This window comes from Salvelinus fontinalis, chromosome 18 (genome assembly GCF_029448725.1).
Source record: "Salvelinus fontinalis isolate EN_2023a chromosome 18, ASM2944872v1, whole genome shotgun sequence".
Taxonomy (NCBI): domain Eukaryota; kingdom Metazoa; phylum Chordata; class Actinopteri; order Salmoniformes; family Salmonidae; genus Salvelinus; species Salvelinus fontinalis.
Window position 1 is genome coordinate 55,308,119 of NC_074682.1, and position 20,981 is coordinate 55,329,099.

The window sequence follows — 20,981 nt, forward strand, 5'->3', positions numbered from 1 at the left end:
TGTTTTACTGTAGTCAAGGTTCCAAGGTTCCAAGGTATTAAAGAAAGAGCTGCTTTTGAAATGCTCCCCTCTGAACAATAAACGACATGCATGACCAGAATGTATGATAGTGTACCATCAGAGAGAGATGGGATGAAATAGAGAGTTAGAGAGAGAGAGAGAGGGGAAGAACCACATCTCAAAAAAGCTGAATTCAAACCATGGAGCAATGCTGCCCCCTACCTGTGGTATCTGGGTGCTCATCTAAATACATAGTACATCAATTTCATATTTCCTTCACTCACAGTATAGCCTAATCAGCCCCTAAACTGGCTTTAATTTCTAAGCAAGTGCTATGGATAAATTCTAGGGAAGATGAAAACCCACTGCTGATTGCTGCAGTTTCACACCTGTTACACCTATCATCTAGTCTAGTTGTTACCAACCCAAGATGGAGCTCTGTAGGGCCATTTCTCTGTACGTGTATTGAAAACATGGTTGATCAGATATCACTGGCACGTCATGGATACATTTTGCAGTCTCAACTTTGCGATTGATTTAGACAATTATGGTGACGTCATCCCATATCTCCGTTTTTTTTGCTGTGACGCTGTTCCTTTAAATATCTGGAGTCGCCATAGTTACACATTCAGGAAATGGCAAATTCATTGGCAGCATGCCTACTGCTAGTCCCACAGCGACGTCTAGAACTGTTTTTACAGTAATTTCACCGTCTGTAACCGAAGGGAAAACAGTGCACACACAACACAGTAAGCTAGGACATCGACATCTAGCAACTTTTGCTGTTCTATATTGACATCAGAGGGGAAGGAAAACGGTCCAACTGGTTGCTAGCTTGGTGGTTAGCTAGCTACCGCTAACTCCACAATCAGCTGTGAGTAGCTAACTTTAGCTAGCTTGCTAGCGTATGTAGCAAACGTTAGCTGGCGTGTCAGCTTTCTTTACAGTCGCCCTTTTCCTCCCAACCTGTCCCACCCAATAATTATTTATTTGATTGAGCTCAATTCAGTGATCATTGCTATCTGAGTGTTATAAAATTGTCTTCTAGCTTTGCTGCAGCCACACAGACGGGGGCTAGTTCGCTGTCCAGGGTGCTGAAGTTGATCATATTTGCGTTGCAGCCATAAACCAAGGTTAGTTTTGTATGATTTTCATAAAGCCATCAAAATGTAAATATCAGTTGAGTTTGGTGATGTTTGAAAAGATTTGTGTTAGATTTTATTAGGATCACCATTAGCCGACGCCAATGGCACAGCTAGTCTTACTAGGGTCTGACACAACATAAAATACATTAAGACTGTACAATTTACATATATTTAGAAGATTAAGTTACACGTACATGACAGTACATACACACAACAAGCAGGTCACATGGGGGGGAGGCGTTGTACATGATATGTTATTTTATATTTGAAACCAGGTTTGCTGTTCACTTTGACTATATGAGATTGGAGTTCCATGCAATGATGTACATGAACTACATATTGTTCTGAAAAGACCCCTGGTGGCATGTTGGGGGGGGGGGGGTTAGTATGTGTGTCAGTGCTGTGTGTGAATTGACTATACAAACAATTAAGAATTTCTAGCACATTACTGTTTCTTATAAAGACAAGGGATGCAGTCAGTCTTTCCTCAACTCAAGAGAGACTGGAATACACGGTGTTAATATTAGCCCTCTGATTACAATGCTTCACGAGTTCCTTCTTTGCAGCACTTAACTATATGACTGGACAATAATCAAGATAAGATAAAACTAGAACCTGCAGGAGTGTGATGTCAAAAAACCAGAGCATATTGTTTATCACGGACAGACCTCTCCCCATCTTTACAACCATTGAATTTCTATGTTTTGACCATGGCAGTTGTGAGTGCCCTTCTCTATAAGCATGCTGAAAGTCTGTTAAGTTGTTTACAGAGAAATAACATTGTATTTGGTCAAACACCATTTTTTCCCCAACATTTTCCTAAGAGCTGGCAGCAAGCTGATAGGTCTGCTGTTAGAACCAGTAAAGGCCGCTTTACCACTCTTTGGTAGCGGAATGACTTTGGCTTCCCTCCAGGCCTGAGGACAAAGACTTCCCTCTTGGCTCAGATTAAAGATATGACAGATAGGAGTGGCTATAGAGTCAGCTACCATCCTCAGTAGCTTTCCATCTAAGTTGTCAATGCCAGGAGGTTTGTCTTTATTGATCAATAACAATATATTTTTCCACCTCTCCCACACTAACTTGACAAAATTCAAACAAAAAATGCTTTTCTTTCATTACTTATTTTGCTATCCATGAATACCACGACTTAATGTTCGTTGTTGGCATTTCCTGCCTACGTTTGCCCACTTTGCCAGTGAAGAATCTTTAAAATAATTGCCAACATCAAATGGTTTTGTGATGAATAAGCCAACTGATTTGATGAAAGATGGAGTTGAATTTGTCTTTCTGCCCAATAATTTCAGTTAAAGTACTTCCATCATTCTTTATATCATTGATCTTGGCTTCATAATACAGTTTCTTCTTCTTTTTGTTGAGTGTAGTCACATAACTTCTCAATTTGCGGTAAGTCAGCCAGTCTGATGTACAGACAGACTTATTAGCCACTTCCTTTTTCCCATCTCTTTCAACCATACAGTTTTTCAATTCCTCATCAATCCATGGAGCCTCAACAGTTCTAACAGTCAGTTTCTTAACAGGTGCATGTTTATCAATAATTGGAAGAAGCAATTCAATAAATAAATAATGTGCAGCGTCTGGATGCTCCTCATTGATCACATCAGACCAACAATCATTTTTAACATCATCCCCATAAGAGTCATATCAGATCTCTTATACACTATTTCAGGGCCAGCTTCGGAAACTTTGGCTTTTCTGGATATAGTCACTATATTGTGATCACTGCATCCAATGGGTACGGATAGAGCTTATGAACAAAGCTGTAAAAATGTGATCAATACATGTAGATGATCTTGGTTCTGTAGTGTTTGTAAACACACTGATAGGTTGATTAATATCCTGAACCAGATAACAGACACTGGCTACAGTGAGAAGCTGCCTCTTGAGTGGACAGCTTAATGAAAACCAGTCAATATTCAGGTCCCCAAGAAAGTAGACCTCTCTGTTTACATCACATACATTATCAATCATTTCACACATATTATTTAGATACTGACTGTTAGCACTTGGTGGCCTATAGCAACACCCCAAAAGAAAAGGCTTTAGATGAGGCCGGTGAACCTACAACCACAACACTTCAATAACACTTGACATAAGATCTTCTCTAAGCATTACAGGGATATGGCTCTGAATATATACAGCAACACCTCCCCCATAAGTATTACAGGGATATGGCTCTGAATATATACAGCAACACCTCCCCCATAAGCATTTCTGTCTCTTCTATAGAAGTTATGTCCTTGTATTGCTACTGCTGTATCATCTAATGAATGATCTAAGTGAGTCTCAGAAATGGTTAATATATTATCTGATGTTAGCAAGTTAAAGATTTTATGAAGCCTATTTCTAAAGCTACATACACAGAGTGGACAAAACTTTAGGAATACCTGCTCTTTCCATGACAGACTGACCAGGTGAATCCAGGTGAAAGCCGTGATCCCTTATTGATGTCACTTGTTAAATCCACTTAAATCAGTGTAGGTGAAGGGGAGGAGACGGGTTAAAAAAAAAGATTTTTAACTCAATATTAGGAATGTGTTATTAGTGCTTTATAAACGTATTATTATTATTTAACCCTTTCCTGGGTAGTATATCAAAGATAGACATAATATGGAAAAGTACAAACAATGAAAGTGTGTGTGTGTGTGTGCGCTGCGGTGTTGAAGCTACGAACCCATAGGCTATGCCCTCTCATCCCCTCAAGGCTTTTGGGAGAGAGGGTGAACAATGAGCCTGTCATAGCTGATGTAAGCACGATTCTCCTGCTCAATCATCACATGATATGTTCTGATTTATCTGGAATTCAATTTTATTCAAATAGAAACAGATCTGGTTTCCCAAAATCATCTTTGGGCTGAGTTCATCCTTAGAACTTTCGTAGGAGCATCGTTAAATCTCAGAGTTGTTTCCCAAATCCGTCGTTATTAACGTTGCACTTGAAAAACGGTCGTAATCTAACGTCTGCCTCAGACCACTTTTCCGGACAGTTAACTGCGTCGTTAGATGCTTTTAACCACAGGACGTCTCCGTTAAATATAAAATCACTTGGTTTATCCGTCTCTCTGTGACCGCCAATAACTTCAGAACAAAGTTGACTACAAATAAAAAGTTGGCAATATCTTTGCAATTGATACAAACAATAGACGTATAAAAATATGCTTCAAATGAGATGACTGCATTAAAATAGTAAGTTGTAGCCTAGGCGATAGGCCTATCTCAAACATATTTAAATAGTAAGCTGTAGCCTAGGCGATAGGCCTATTTCAAACATATTTAAATAGTAAGCGGTAGCCTAGGCGATAGGCCTATTTCAAACATATTTAAATAGTAAGCGGTAGCCTAGGCGTTAAGCCTATCTCAAACATATTTAAATAGTAAGCTGTAGCCTAGGCGATAGGCCTATTTCAAATATATTTAAATAGTAAGCGGTAGCCTAGGCAATAGGCCTATCTCAAACATATTTAAATAATAGGCGGTAGCCTAGGCGATAGGCCTATCTCAAACATATTTAAATAGTAAGTGGTAGCCTAGGCGATAGGCCTATGTCAAACATATTTAAATAGTAAGCAGTAGCCTAGGCGATAGGCCTATTTCAAACATATTTAAATAGTAAGCGGTAGCCTAGGCGATAAGCCTATCTCAAACATATTTAAATAGTAAGCTGTAGCCTAGGTGATAGGCCTATTTCAAACATATTTAAATAGTAAGCGGTAGCCTAGGCGATAGGCCTATTTCAAACATATTTAAATAGTAAGCGGTAGCCTAGGCGATAGGCCTATCTCAAACATATTTAAATAGTAAGCTGTAGCCTAGGCGATAGGCCTATTTCAAACATATTTAAATAGTAAGCGGTAGCCTAGGCGATAGGCCTATTTCAAACATATTTAAATAGTAAGCGGTAGCCTAGGCGTTAAGCCTATCTCAAACATATTTAAATAGTAAGCTGTAGCCTAGGCGATAGGCCTATTTCAAATATATTTAAATAGTAAGCGGTAGCCTAGGCGATAGGCCTATGTCAAACATATTTAAATAGTAAGCAGTAGCCTAGGCGATAGGCCTATTTCAAACATATTTAAATAGTAAGCAGTAGCCTAGGCGATAGGCCTATTTCAAACATATTTAAATAGCCTACATTTCATGTTCAACCAACTCAATTCTATTTTGCTACTTGTAGGCTACTGTCTGTACTTTGTTTCTATGTATTTCATGATGTGTAGCCTAACATGCGTACAACGATTTGCCAAATCGGTGATTTAGTGCATTTTTTTTAGGGAAAGCATTAGAATAAGACCCCTCAATATTTGCAGCCGTAGGTGGTAATACAGTAAGTCCTAAAAGTATTGGGACAATAACACATGTTGTGTTGTTTTGGTTCTGTAGTCCAGCACTTTGGATTTGAAAGGATACTATGGGGTTAACGTGCAGACTGTCAACTTTCATTTGAGGGTATTTTCATCCATGTCGGGCAAACCGTTTAGAAATTACACCACTTTTTGTACATAGTCCCCCCCCCCCCTCATTTAATAAGGCCGTTTTAGAAGACCAAAAGTATTGGGACAAATTCACTTATGTGTATTGAAGTAGTGATCATATTCCTAGCATGCAACGGTTACATCAAGCTTGAGCAAACTTGTTGGATGCATTTGCGGTTTTGTTTTGGTTGTGTTTCAGATTATTTTGTGCACAATAGTAATGAATAGTAAATTATGTATTGGATCATTTTGGAGTCACTGTTATTCTAAATAAGAATAAAATATGTTTATAAAAACTTCTACATTAATGTGGATGCTACCTACCATGATTACAGATAATCCTGAAAGCATTGTGAATGATAATGAGTGAGAAAGTTACAGACACACAAATATCATACCCCCCAAAAATGCTAACCTCCCCTGTCTCAAACACAAAATCCTGGGGTGTATTCACTCGGAACCAAACGGAACCAAACTAGGAGGGACCTACGTACCTGAATGTATCCAATAGAAACTCTCACTTTCGTTGCAAAAGGTTTTATTACAGTAGATAGAGGAGGAAGGGGAGCGCTACTAAGGTACACTATAGTACATTTTGGTAGACAGAAGGTGCTCTTTGGTAAAAGGGGTGAACCGGTCATCAAAAAGAAAGGAGGACCAAGGCACTCTTCATAAATTAATTAAAATGCCTTTATTAGTTATGGCATGTTCAATAGAAACAAAGTTGTTTAAAAACCGACGTGTTTCGGCTGCATGGCCTTCATCAGGGAGTACAAAAAAAGAGAATACAATGTCCTCTTTTGAAGTTTTCCAATTAGCCCTAATTAGAAGAGGGAGTGGTTACAAAATTGATTGGACACACCTAGTAAGCAATACTATACACCAGGGGTGTCAAACTCATTCCACGGAGGGCCTAGTGTCTGCAGGTTTTTGGTTTTTCCTTTCAATAAAGCCCTAGACAACCAGGTGTGGGGAGTTCCTAACTAATTAGTGATGTTAATTCATCAATCAAGTACAAGGGAGGAGCGAAAACCCGCAGACACTCGGCCCCCCGTGGAATGAGTTTGACACCTGTGCTATACACATTAAAAAGTGAAATACTGAAGCTATGTTGTCATAAGCATACAACTCCAAGCTAGAAGTATCAGAACACTTAGAAAGGTAGTTCTAACCTTAAATATGACTGGGAGAAGTGTCAAGAATAAGACAGCAATATATTCCATAGTACACTAGAACACAGCAAAACATGAACAACAGTCTAAACATAGCTGAGGGCAATAGAGCAAAATGTCCACTAGATGACAGCAAATGGACCCATCACGACCCTACAGGAAGGGTGAGAAATCCATATCTTCATTTAAAACAGGGTATTTAGTGGCCTGTAGTTTGTAAATCCATATCTTCATTTAAACCAGGGTACTTAGTGGCCTGTAGTTTGTAAATTCATATCTTCATTTAAACCAGGGTACTTAGTGGCCTGTAGTTTGTAAATCCATATCTTCATTTAAACCAGGGTATTTAGTGGCCTGTAGTTTGTAAATCCATATCTTCATTTAAACCAGGGTACTTAGTGGCCTGTAGTTTGTAAATTCATATCTTCATTTAAACCAGGGTACTTAGTGGCCTGTAGTTTGTAAATCCATATCTTCATTTAAACCAGGGTACTTAGTGGCCTGTAGTTTGTAAATCCATATCTTCATTTAAACCAGGGTATTTAGTGGCCTGTAGTTTGTAAATCCATATCTTCATTTAAACCAGGGTACTTAGTGGCCTGTAGTTTGTAAATCCATATCTTCATTTAAAACAGGGTACTTAGTGGCCTGTAGTTTGTAAATCCATATCTTCATTTAAACCAGGGTACTTAGTGGCCTGTAGTTTGTAAATCCATATCTCCATTTAAACCAGGGTACCTAGTGGCCTGTAGTTTGTAAATCCATATCTTCATTTAAACCAGGGTATTTAGTGGCCTGTAGTTTGTAAATCCACATCTTCATTTAAACCAGGATATTTAGTGGCCTGTAGTTTGTAAATCCATATCTTCATTTAAACCAGGGTACTTAGTGGCCTGTAGTTTGTAAATCCATATCTTAATTTAAACCAGGGTACTTAGTGGCCTGTAGTTTGTAAATCCATATCTTCATTTAAACCAGGGTACTTAGTGGCCTGTAGTTTGTAAATTCATATCTTCATTTAAACCAGGGTACTTAGTGGCCTGTAGTTTGCAAATCCATATCTTCATTTAAACCAGGGTACTTAGTGGCCTGTAGTTTGTAAATCCATATCTTCATTTAAACCAGGGTATTTAGTGGCCTGTAGTTTGTAAATCCATATCTTCATTTAAACCAGGGTACTTAGTGGCCTGTAGTTTGTAAATCCATATCTTCATTTAAACTGGGTACTTAGTGGCCTGTAGTTTGTAAATCCATATCTTCATTTAAACCAGGGTACTTAGTGGCCTGTAGTTTGTAAATCCATATCTTCATTTAAAACAGGGTACTTAGTGGCCTGTAGTTTGTAAATCAATATCTCCATTTAAACCAGGGTACCTAGTGGCCTGTAGTTTGTAAATCCATATCTTCATTTAAACCAGGGTATTTAGTGGCTTGTAGTTTGTAAATCAATAAGTCGCTCTGGATAAGAGCGTCTGCTAAATGACTTAAATGTAAATGTAAATCCAAAAACTTTCCCTTTGGTTTAATTGTTTAAGACGGTCCCCTTTTCTAATAGAGGCCGGAACATGATCAATACCCATAGCTTGTAGGGAGGCAGGGTTGCCATGGTGTAAGGACTTGTAGTGCCTTGCCATGGGCTAGTCTTCATTGCCTACCCATATGGCCTACTTGTGTTCCGCTAAGCGGTCTTGAAGGCGTCTCTTTGTCCGTCCAATGTAGAACACCTTGCACTGTGGACATTCCAATCTATAGATGACATGAGTGGTTTTGCATTTAATGAAACGTAATACTCCATTTTGGAAGCTGTGTCAACAAAATACTTCTTCTGTGCAATATTTCTGCAATGGTTGCACTGGTTACATTTAAAAGAGCCCTTGGGTTTGTGGTCAAGTCAAGTTTTTTGAGAGTCACCCGGAAGATAACTGTGGACTAATTTGTCATTTAGGGTAGGACATCTCTTAAAGCTTATGACTGGTGGCTCAGGAAAGATTTGGCGTAGTAGCATATCACTTTGGATGATTCCCCAATTATTTTTAATGATTCTTTTAATGTGCTTTGCTTCAGTGCTGTATTTTGTAACAAAATACACTCTCTCTGATGTATCACGAGGCACTCCTCTTCGTAACAAGTTCCCTCTGTCAAGTAATCCAGCCCTTATACCTGCATCTTTCAGGACCTGAACGCTGTAGCCCCGATTCAAGAAGCGATTCAGCAGATTTGACACTGTAGTCTGTTTCCTGATCGCAAATTCTGCGGACTCTTTGGAATTGGCCATATGGAATATTCTCTTTTAGCCTTTTGGGGTAAAAGCTGTCTGCCCTCAGAATGGTATTCCCATCTGTAGGCTTCCTAAAGATTGATGTGTGCAAACGACCTTTGTAATTTTTTACTAATGTCGAGGTCCAAAAAATGTATGTTATCCGTGCTGTATTCCATAGTTAGTTTGATGTTAGGGTTAATGCTGTTAAGGTATTGGTGGAAGGAAATAAGTTCATCTTCTGAGCCGGACCAAAACAGGCAAACATCATCAATATAGCATCCCCACCATATAATCCGGTCAAAGAAATGGTTATTAGAAGGATCCAAAATGAAGTCATTTACACAAGTACAAACCAGCGTAGGAAGGGCTGTAGCAAGCTCCCATGGCACATCCTTTGACCTGTTTAAAGATACGGTCCTGGAAGATAAAGATGTTATGATTAAGAGTCCATTCAGTCAGTGAGACAATGAATTCTGTAGGAGGCATCTCAGTTTCAGGCCGGGTACTCAAGAAATGGGGCATCGCTGCCAAACCTTGTTGATGCTCAATGGTGGTGTATAGAGACTCCACATCCATGGTGACTAAAAAGGAAGCTGTACCTATATTCTTCAATTCCTTAATCTAGTTCAACACATCTGTGGTATCTTGAAGATAGGCTGGAAGTGACATCAGAAAAGGCTTAATGAAGTAATCAATGTACTTGGAGATGGGTTCTGTCAGACTTTCATTACCACTAATGACTGGTCTGCCTGGGGGGTTTTCAAGATTCTTGTGGACTTTTGGAAGAAGGTAAAATATGCGGACTGCCATTGAAAATAAATTTGAACTCATTGTCTGAAATGTAGCCATTCTCCTTAGTTTCTGTGAGGATCCCTTTCAATTCAGTTTTTAGGTCCTCTGTAGGGTTGAAGGTAAGAGACTGGTAGAATTCATCATTGTCTAATTGACGGTAGGCTTCTGTCACATATTTGTCTTTACTCCACACTACTGTAGCACCACCTTTGTCTGCTTTTCTAACCACAATCCGTCCATTTTTGGACAATGATTCAACTGCATCCCTCTCTGTCTTAGAAAGATTACGTTGTGTTTGGTTGGAGTCAATTTTACCCTTAAACAGATTCTCTACATCAAAATTCACCTTCTTGGCAAATGTATTTAGTGTGGCATTCTGGACGATGGGACAAAAAGTGGACTTGGGCTTAAAAGGTGTTTTAGAGGGAACAGAAGCTGCCTGACCTGAGACACTGGCATCTGTCGTTGGAGAGATGTTTTGCTTGTACCAGGCCTTCAGATGTAGATTCCTGTAGAAACTAAATAGGTCAATCTTTGTATTAAATTCATTAGTTGAATATGTTGGTGGCAAAGGACAGTCCTTTCGACAAGACCCTTATGCAATCATCAGAAAGGGGTTCTCCAGAAATGTTGATCACAGCTGTACCGACTGTCGTCGGTGGAAGAAGGTGAGGACCAAGGTGCAGCGTGGTAAGTGTTCATGATATTTAATAATAATCAAAACTGAACACTGAATAACAAAACAACAAAGAAACAACCGAAACAGTTCTGTCTGGTGCAGACACACAAAGACTGAAAATAACCACCCACCAAAACCCAACAGAAAACAGGCTACCTAAATATGGTTCCCAATCAGGGACAACGATTGACAGCTGCCTCTGATTAAGAACCATATCAGGCCAAACACAGAAATAGAAAATCATCGAAAAACTAACATAGACAACCCACCCAACTCACACCCTGACCATACTAAAACAAAAGACAAAACAAAGGAACTAAGGTCAGAACGTGACAACAGCCTTGTACTGGTCCTGCTCCGTGTGGTTGGATAGTCTTGATTTCTTCCTCCCCCTCCGTGTTGGCCTCTTCCGCGTCCTCTCCCTCTCTTGTTGGGGAACCTGCGTGGCTCCTCTTCCTGATCTAAAAAATCTTGGGAGGAGCTGGCCTCTGAGCGTCTGGGGTGATCCTCATTGTCACTGCTCGTAAAGTTGAAAGAAACAGATCTAGGCTTCCTTCTCTGCGGATGTGATTCTGAATTCTTGCGTGTTGGTTTTCTCCAGGCAAAGACCTTGCCATCTCTATAGTCTACTTCATCTTTTCTACATTTTCTTAGCTTGTCTTGCTTCAATGTCAGAGTGAATGTGTCTACTTTCTCTTCCAAGATCTCATCACATTGTGCTTTGTTAGAATTGCCACTATGTTCTGTGATTTTCAGTTTTACTTCTTCAATTTCTGTTTGGACTACTTATCTGTCCTTTTTAGATTATTTTATTAGAAGTAGCATTAGGTCAAAAGAACACTTGTTGAGAATAGCCTCCCATTTATCTCTAAATTCAGTTTTACCTTGTGCTCCATTAGCTGGACACTTCATAATACGGAGTCCTCTGGGGATTAGGCCTTTCCTCCAATAGTCAGACAAGGTGATAGAATTGAGGTCAAGTTTGGTATCTTTCTCCATCAGTTGCTGCAATCCTGCCTCCCTACAAGCTATGGGTATTGATCATGTTCCGGCCTCTATTAGAAAAGGGGACCGTCTTAAACAATTAAACCAAAGGGAACGTTTTTTGATATTTTTTTTTTACAAACTACAGGCTACTAAATATCCTGGTTTAAATGAAGACATGGATTTCTCACCCTTCCTGTAGGGTTGTGATAGGTCCATTTGCTGTCATCTTGTGGACATTTTGCTCAATTGCCTTCAGCTTTGTTTACACTGTTGTTGTTCATGTTTGCTGTGTTCTAGTGTACTATGGAATATATTGCTTTCTTATTCTTGACACTTCTCCCAGTCATATTTAAGGTTAGAATTACCTTTAAGTGTTCTGATACTTCTAGCTTGGAGTTGTATTTTTATGACAACATAGCTTCAGTATTCCACTTTTTAATGTGTATAGCACAGGTGTCAAACTCATTCCACGGGGGGCTGAGTGTCTGCGGGTTTTCGCTCCTCCCTTGTACTTGATTGATGAATTAACATCACTAATTAGTTAGGAACTCCCCACACCTGGTTGTCTAGGGCTTTATTGAAAGGAAAAACCAAAAACCTGCAGACACTAGGCCCTCCGTGGAATGAGTTTGACACCCCTGGTGTATAGTATTGCTTACTGGGTGTGTCCAATCAATTTGGTAACCACTCCCTCTTCTAAATAGGGCTAATTGGAAAACTTCAAAAGAGGACATTGTATTATTTTTTTTTGTACTCCCTGATGAAGGCCATGCAGCCGAAACGCGTCGGATTTTTAAAAACATTGTTTCTATTGAACATGCTATACTAATAAAGGCATTTTAATTAATTATATGAAGAGTGCCTTGGTCCTCCTTTCTTTTTGATGACCGGTTTTAGTACAGTGTTTGACTAATGAATACACCCATGATTTCCCTGTTTTTATAGCTTGTCCTCCTCATCGCATCCCTGATTTATATTGTAGTGAATTCAGGGCGGCTAGCCTCGACCGGGAACCCGGGTCCAGTGACAGTCTACCCAACACCTCAGCCGTTACGCCAACAGATCCAAACTTCTTGATGAGGTTGCTAGGTGTTGGATTAAGGTCCTTGCAGTATGCATTGTTGCTTGATTCTGCTGCTGAGTCCTTTCTCAACAGGGGTATTAAGGACTCTGTTCCCTGTACTGATCACATCCCTGATCTTTCAACAGGAGTAGCTAATAATATGAGCCTAAACACCGTCCCCTGTACCGTGAAGCCTACTGTCACCTTGCAGATTGGAGATGCTGAGACTGATTCATCTCGTCCCGGTGTCTATGTCATAGACGTTACACTTCCTATAGGACAGACTGTCAACGTGAGTCAATAAAACCTGACGGTCATTTTACTATTTCTTATTTTTTATACAGTGTGTTTTCCTCCACACACTTGGTAAAATGACAGGTAGGCTATGTGAGGTAGGCTATGTGAGGTAGGCTATTTTCTTTCAAAGTGAGTCACTTCCTTTGAGGCCGGGCTTTTCTACAACTTTCAAGCTAGACATCATTGCAACTCAACCATTGTCCACATGCAGTAACATACAGTACCAGTCAAGAGTTTGGACACACCTACTCATTCCATGCTTTTTCCATATTTTTAGTAATTTCTACTTTGTAGAATAAAACTATGACATGAAAACTATGAAATAACACATATGGAATCATGTAGTAACCAAAAAAGTGTTCAACAAATCAAAATATATTTTATATTTGAGATTCTTCAAAGTAGCCACCCTTTGCCTTGATTACAACTTTGCACACTCTTAGCATTCTCTCAACCAGATGTATGAGGTAGTCACCTGGAATGCATTTCAATTAACAGGTGTGCCTTGTTAAAAGTACATTTGTGGAACTTATTTCCTTAATATGTTTGAGCCAATCAGTTGTGTTTTGTCAAGATAGGGCTATCTTCTGTATACCACTCCTATTTGGTAAAATACCAAGTCCATATTATGGCAAGAACAGCTCCAAATAAGCAAAGAGAAACAACAATCCATCATTACTTTAATACATGATGGTCAGTCAATCTGGAGAATTTCAAGAACTTTGAAAGTTTCTTCAAATGCAGTCGCAAAAACCATCAAGCGCTATGATGAAACTGGCTCTCATGAGGACCGCCACAGGAAAGGAAGACTCAGAGTTACCTCTGCTGCAGAGGATAAGTTCATTAGAGTTACCAGCCTCAGAAAAATGTGCCCAAATAAATGCTTCACAGAGTTCGGGTAACACATCTCAACATCAACTGTTCAGAGGAGACTGTGAATCAGGCCTTCATGGTTGAATTGCTGCAAAGAAACCACTACTAAAGGACACCAATAAGAAGATTAGACCTGCTTGGGCCAAGAAACACGAGCAATGGACATTAGACAGGTGGAAATCTGTTCTTTGGTCTGATGAGTCCAAATTTGACATGTAATTAAAATTCAATCCACACTTAACCAACATGGCTACCACAGTATTCTGCAGCGATACGCCATCCCATCTGGTTTGTGCTTAGTGGGACTATCATTTGTTTTTCAACAGGACAATAAGGGCTATTTGACCAAGAAGGAGAGTGATAGAGTGCTGCATCAGATAACCTGGCCTACACAATCACCCGACCTCAACCCAATTGAGATGTTTTGGATGAGTTTGACTGCAGAGTGAAGGAAAAGCAGCCAACAAGTGCTCAGCATATGTGGGAACTCCTTCAAGACTGTTGGAAAAGCATTCCAGGTGAAGCTGGTTGAGAGAATACCAAGAGTCATCAAGCTGTCATCAAAGCAACGGGTGGCTGATTCCATATGTGTTATTTCAGTTCTGATGTCTTCAATATTATTCTACAATGTAGAAAATAGTAGAAATAAAATAAGAACAACCCTTGAATGGGTAAGTGTGTCCAAACTTTTTTTTCTGGTACTGTACATATAATCTGTGTCTTATTCACTCCTAGATCCAGGAGATCTCCTTTAAGAACTACTACACAGCATACGTGTCTGTGCGTCTGCTGAGGAGAGACGGGGAGGGGGCAGCTAAATGGGCTACATGTCTGAGGAACCACTGTCTGATGCCCAGCCCACATACTGAAGAGGGTTCACAAGACTACTGCTCTGTCTACCGACAACAGGTTAGGGGGGAGAGAGGGGGAGAGAGGGGGGAGGGAGGGATAGGTGGGGGGAGGGGGAGGGAGAGAGAGCGAAGTGGGAGTGTGGGGGGTTTAATTATTAAAGGTGGTAAAGGTCATATAAGATGGAGGGAGGGTGAAGAAGTATAGCAGAACAGGTCAAGACATTAGGAGGTATATTCTGATGACGGCTTTATTTGTACTGTACATATGGCTGAAATATTCATCACCAAATGCTCCTGAGCCATTTCATATGGAATCTTAAGAAACCTTGATGTGATGTGAGTAACACAAAGCCAATGCATTCACATTCTGTAAATGTATCTTGCTTTTTAAAATAAAGCATCACAGCTCAGGTTTGCTTAGTTTTTGGTAAGTTGATCTTGGAGGTAAACCAAATTATAGTTTGCCTTACTTCAAGTAGCAAATAAGCTCATTTACATAATTTGTGGAAGCCATATTTCCTGATTGGTTCAGTATGGGTGTTAGATGTGGAAGCCATATTTCCTGATTGGTTCAGTATGTGTGTTAGATGTGGAAGCCATATTTCCTGATTGGTTCAGTATGTGTGTTAGATGTGGAAGCCATATTTCCTGATTGGTTCAGTATGTGTGTTATGGTTGTTAGATGCTGATTGAACCAGACAACGTGACTTCAGTGAGACTGATCCTACGACAGCCTTCATCAGCCTGGTTGAATTTCAACGTGGAGGACATCAAAATACACCCCTGTTTAAATGAGGTAAGTCACTTAAAAATGTATAGAGGGTTGTACTGTATGATCAAATAGAAAGAAACATCAATCATTGTGCCTCTGATCAGGAGGCCTGCAGCATAACTGGCTAAGGTTGGTTGTGTACTGAGTAGTGGAGTTGAGAAACACTGCCAATGAAGATATTTCCACAATTTTAAAGTACATTCATTCACTCTTCTTCCAGGATTCAGAGTGGGACATTCCTGATTGGTTATCAGACCTCACACAGGTGGACCAACTGTGTGATTTACAGGTAAGGCTCTTATCGACCAGTTGGTTCTCTTCAATAGAACTATCAGCCCTTATAGACTGTATTCCAGTGTTCTAACTCCTACACCCTTTAGGTATCCCTCTTAGTCCAGTATCATTTCCCCCTTAGGTATCCCTCGTAGTCCAGGATCATTTCCCCCCTTAGGTATCCCTCGTAGTCCAGGATCATTTCCCCCTTAGGGATCCCTCGTAGTCCAGGATCATTTCCCCCTTAGGTATCCCTCGTAGTCCAGGATCATTTCCCCCTTAGGTATCCCTCGTAGTCCAGTATCATTTCCCCCTTAGGTATCCCTCGTAGTCCAGGATCATTTCCCCCGTAGGTATCCCTCTTAGTCCAGTATCATTTCCTCCTTACGTATCCCTCGTAGTCCAGGATCATTTCCCCCTTAGGTATCCCTCTTAGTCCAGTATCATTTCCCCCTTAGGTATCTATCGTAGTCCAGTATCATTTCCCCCTTAGGTATCCCTCGTAGTCCAGTATCATTTCCCCCTTAGGTATCCCTCGTAGTCCAGGATCATTTCCCCCTTAGGTATCCCTCGTAGTCCAGTATCATTTCCCCCTTAGGTATCCCTCGTAGTCCAGTATCATTTCCCCCTTAGGTATCCCTCGTAGTCCAGGATCATTTCCCCCTTAGGTATCTCTCGTAGTCCAGCATCATTTCCCCCTTAGGGATCCCTCGTAGTCCAGCATCATTTCCCCCTTAGGTATCCCTCGTAGTCCAGTATCATTTCCCCCTTAGGTATCCCTCGTAGTCCAGGATCATTTCCCCCTTAGGTATCCCTCTTAGTCCAGGATCATTTCCCCCTTAGGTATCCGTCTTAGTCCAGTATCATTTCCCCCTTAGGTATCTATCGTAGTCCAGTATCATTTCCCCCTTAGGTATCTATCGTAGTCCAGTATCATTTCCCCCTTAAGTATCCCTCGTAGTCCAGTATCATTTCCCCCTTAGGTATCCCTCGTAGTCCAGTATCATTTCCCCCTTAGGTATCCCTCGGACTCCAGTATCATTTCCCCCTTAGGTATCCCTCTTAGTCCAGTATCATTTCCCCCTTAGGTATCCGTCTTAGTCTAGTATCATTTCCCCCTTAGGTATCCGTCTTAGTCCAGTATCATTTCCCCCTTAGGTATCTATCGTAGTCCAGTATCATTTCCCCCTTAGGTATCCCTCGTAGTCCAGTATCATTTCCCCCTTAGGTATCCCTCGTAGTCCAGGATCATTTCCCCCTTAGGTATCCCTCGTAGTCCGGGATCATTTCCCCCTTAGGGATCCCTCGTAGTCCAGTATCATTTCCCCCTTAGGTATCCCTCGTAGTCCAGGATCATTTCCCCCTTAGGTATCCCTCGTAGTCCGGGATCATTTCCCCCTTAGGGATCCCTCGTAATCCAGCATCATTTCCCTACAGGTATCACAGGTCCAGGTTGTGGTGTGGGTCTGGAGATGGCTGAATAGGCCCATCTGTGACCTGCAGATCTTGTCTCAGTGGGGGGCACGTATAGTTCATCCTATCACTGGGACTTGTTGTTCGTGACCTGTGCCCTTTTGCCAGCTAGTAGTGTTTTTTTTGTTCGGCCTGGAAAAGTTGTGTTCCAGTGCCGATTTTGTTCCTCCGTGAGGAGTTGTCAAGGACATTTGATTTACCTCTTGTTAGGATTCCAATGGCTTTTCTTCAGGCGTTCTTTGAGGTTATCCCGGAAACACCTTTTCTGACCTCCAGGGACACGGGTTCCATCTCTGATCCGGGAGTAGGAGACTTGTTTAGGAAGCCTCGCGTTGCTCATCCTCACGAGGTGACCTGCCAATTAGACTTAAGGTTTCATAATGGTGGCTTCCACCCTGGAGGAGTTGGTTGTCTCCAGGACATGGATGTTTGGTTGTCTCTCTTCCCAGCTGATGTTCAGTATCTTCCTGAGGCATTGTTGGTGAAAGGGGCTTGGTTTGTTTGTGATATACATTCCACGTTTCAGCACCGTAGAGCAGTGTAGGAATGAGTTTATCAAAGGCAGCACTAGCTGGAGCAATCCGATGTTGGATTTCATCTTCAATTAGGATTTTGCTAGAGAGGTGGCTACCTAGGCATGGGAAAGTGGGCATTTTCAAGCATTACATTGTTGGTGAGGGGTCGGCAGGTGGGTCGGCAGGTGTGCTTTGTTTTACAGGCGTGTTAGATCCAACCTGCTGTATGCTTCCGGAAATATGTTGACGAAGGCCTGTAAGTCAGCTTCTGAGCAGTTATTGACCTGGGCACCATCTGCATACTGAAGTGGTAATGGTTCTTGACTTGGCTCTGAAACGGTTGATATTGAATATGTTGCCTTCGGTCCTGTAGGTGGTATGTATGGCTCTGGGGAGTCTACTCTCTGTCAGGTGGACCCTTCCAGCCAGGAAGATGGTGAAGAGAGTTGATGCAGTGTGATCCAGCCTTGCTTTAATCTGGTCCTTATCTCGATTGGCTCTGTGGTTTCGCCACCAGAGAGAATGACAGCCTTCGTACCATCATGCAGGAAGCGGAGGATGTTAACACATTTTGTAGGGCAGCCATATCTCAGGAGCATTCTCCACAGGGCTTCACAGTTAACAGAGTCACAGTCCTTGGTCAGATGGAAGAATGCCATGTCAAATCAAATGTTGTTGGTCACATACACATGGTTAGCAAATGTTAATGCGAGTGTAGCAAAATGCATGTGCTTCTAGTTTTTGGTGATGTCATTTACAAAATAGCCTCCAACACTCTACTTCTCAAATTGGATGTAGTCTATCACAGTGCCATCCGTTTTGTCACCAAAGCCCCATATACTACCCACCACTGCAACCTGTATGCTCTCGTTGGCTGGCCCTCGCTTCATATTCGTCACCAAACCCACTGCCTCCAGGTCATCTATAAGTCTTTGCTAGGTAAAGCCCCGCCTTATCTCAGCTCACTGGTCTCCATAGCAACACCCACCCGTAGCACGAGCTCCAGCAGGTATATTTCACTGGTCACCCCCAAATTCAACTCCTCCTTTGGCCGCCTTCCAGTTTTCTGCTGCCAATGACTGGAGCGAATTGCTAAAATCACTGAAGCCGGAGACTTATATCTCCCTCACTAACTTTAAGCATCAGCTGTCAGAGCAGCTTACCGATCATTGCACCTGTACATAACCCATCTGTAAATTGCCCACCCAACTACCTCATCCCCATCTTGTTATTTATTTTTCTTTGCTCCTTTGCACCCCAGTATCTCTACTTGCGCATTCATCTTCTGCACATCTATCACTCCAGTGTTTAATTGCTAATTTGTAATTATTTCACCACTATGGCTTATTTATTGCCTTACCTCCCTAATCTTACTACATTTGCGCACACTGTATGTAGACTTTTCTATTGTGTTATTGACTGTATGTTTGTTTATTCCATGTGTAACTCTGTGTTGTTTGTGTCCCACTGCTTTGCTTTATCTTGGCCAGGTCACAGTTGTAAATGAGAACTTGTTCTCAACTGGCCTACCTGGTTAAATAAAGGTGAAATAAATAAGTTGTGTCTCAGTGTAGGCAGCAGCCTCCTCTAAGTTAGTGATTGCCGTAGTCTCTGCTCCTGGAGCTTCTCTTGGAGTCAACGGGCTGAGAATATCAAGTCTGAAGTTCCTCTGCCGGGTGGAAATCCACTGTTTTTTGGCGAGGGATAGGAGTCTGTTAAGTAGGTTTCTCGCAAGTATTTATCCAAGAAGGGGAATGCGCTGTAGTTGCCACAGTCCAACTTGTCCCCTTTTCTGAAAGATGGTGACGATGATGGGATCTTTCAGTTCACTGGGAAGATCTTCATGACTTCCTCATTCCAGATCCTGACCATAAGGCAGGGGATCCTGTTATCCATTATCCTCCACACACACAAACACTGTCATCTTCTGGGAGAAGTTGTGACTTTCTGGTCAAAGAGCTTTTATTAAACACATCATAAAAGAGAATATGGAAACACAGTATTTATTATGTTGTTGTGTCTCTAGGGTCTTCCAGTTCCTCAGACTAACACAGATAGTCATCTTCCCTGTCAATTACTTTCAGAAAAACACTAACCCTTTATACAACATGGCGACATAAAATAAAAAAATAATATCCGTTACAATATTGTTGTTTTGTTGTGTCTCTAGGGTCTTCCAGATCCTCAGACGGTATCTTCCAGTATTCAGCAGATGTGGGCGTTAACCGAGGTCATGCAGACCAATCAGACCACTGCTTCCATAGGCCGCTTCGATGTAAGACGTGTTCCTATTGTTTATTTACACATGGAGTCAAACGCTGAGGTTGTGGGAGAGAAAGATCTAGAAAGTATAGAAGGGCCTGTATGCTTCAACACTTTTATTGGTTAACAATGTTTCAATCCAAACATATCTGCATTAGTATATCCTGGACCCAAGTCTTTGTCAGTTGGTATCGATTCCATTTTGTTTTCAGCTCGTTTATGGTCAACTCATTTCATTTTCATCCTTCTTCTGTGTTTCTGGGCAGGTTGATGGCTGCTACGATATCAACTTGCTGTCCTTCACTTAACAAGGAATTGACTGGAGGTTCATTTTACAATGGTGTGAAGAACAAAGTAGTCTCTCCCAAAGTATATTTGATTGATCGCCTGACGATGTTATATTTAAGTTTTATGAAAAGTATGTATATTTATTTGTGAAACACTGTAAACTTTCATTCTTTTTTTTTTTTTGTGTGTGTTTTTTTTAACCACCTCGGCCACCTTTGCCACTCATGATTGTAACTTTGTTTATTATACAAGATGCATGATGGCCTTCAGCCAGATGAGGACAGTAGTGCTTCTTGAATGAGACCAAGGAGCCACTGTTAACTATCTGAGATGTGGATATAGCATGCTGGCTGGGGTTCTGGGTGTTTTGCAGTCTCCAATTCTCTTTTTTCTATTTAAAAAAATAAATAAAAATGACCTTTTTATTTAACTAGGCAAGTCAGTTATTCTTATTTACAATGACGGCCAGCCCCGGCCGAACCCTAACCGGGACGACACTGGGACTCCCGATCACAGCCGGTTGTGATACAGCCAGGAATCTAACCAGGGTCTGTAGTGACGCCTCTAGCCCTGAGATGCAGTCCCTTAGACCGCTGCGCCACTCTGGAGGCCAGGATATAGCATGCTGGCTGGGGTTCTGTCTACAATTATCTTATTGTAAGTTATTCATGAATAATTATGAATGTCTAATTTCCCTTCAATGCAAACATAATCTACATCAACGTTGTACTGAAGAAGGAAGTGAAGGAATGGTTATGCTATATATTAGTGGCTTTATAAGATGAT

The 20,981-nt window shown here is 41.1% G+C and overlaps 1 protein-coding gene across 2 annotated transcripts; it reads left to right on the plus strand.

Moving 5' to 3' along the window:
* The first annotated feature begins 613 nt into the window (after positions 1 to 613).
* nicn1 (nicolin 1) lies at positions 614 to 20,625 on the plus strand. 2 transcript variants are annotated; one of them, XM_055869881.1, is made up of 8 exons: positions 614 to 874; positions 1,049 to 1,133; positions 12,738 to 12,883; positions 14,497 to 14,670; positions 15,295 to 15,408; positions 15,605 to 15,673; positions 19,816 to 19,920; positions 20,174 to 20,625. In XM_055869881.1, the coding sequence occupies exons 3-8, from the start codon at positions 12,752 to 12,754 to the stop codon at positions 20,213 to 20,215; spliced, it is 636 nt and encodes a 211-aa protein (XP_055725856.1). In that variant the 5' UTR covers positions 614 to 874; positions 1,049 to 1,133; positions 12,738 to 12,751; the 3' UTR covers positions 20,216 to 20,625. The 2 variants fall into 2 exon arrangements, with proteins under 2 accessions (XP_055725856.1, XP_055725857.1); XM_055869882.1 differs by having other exon boundaries at positions 614 to 749.
* The last annotated feature ends 356 nt before the right edge of the window (positions 20,626 to 20,981 follow it).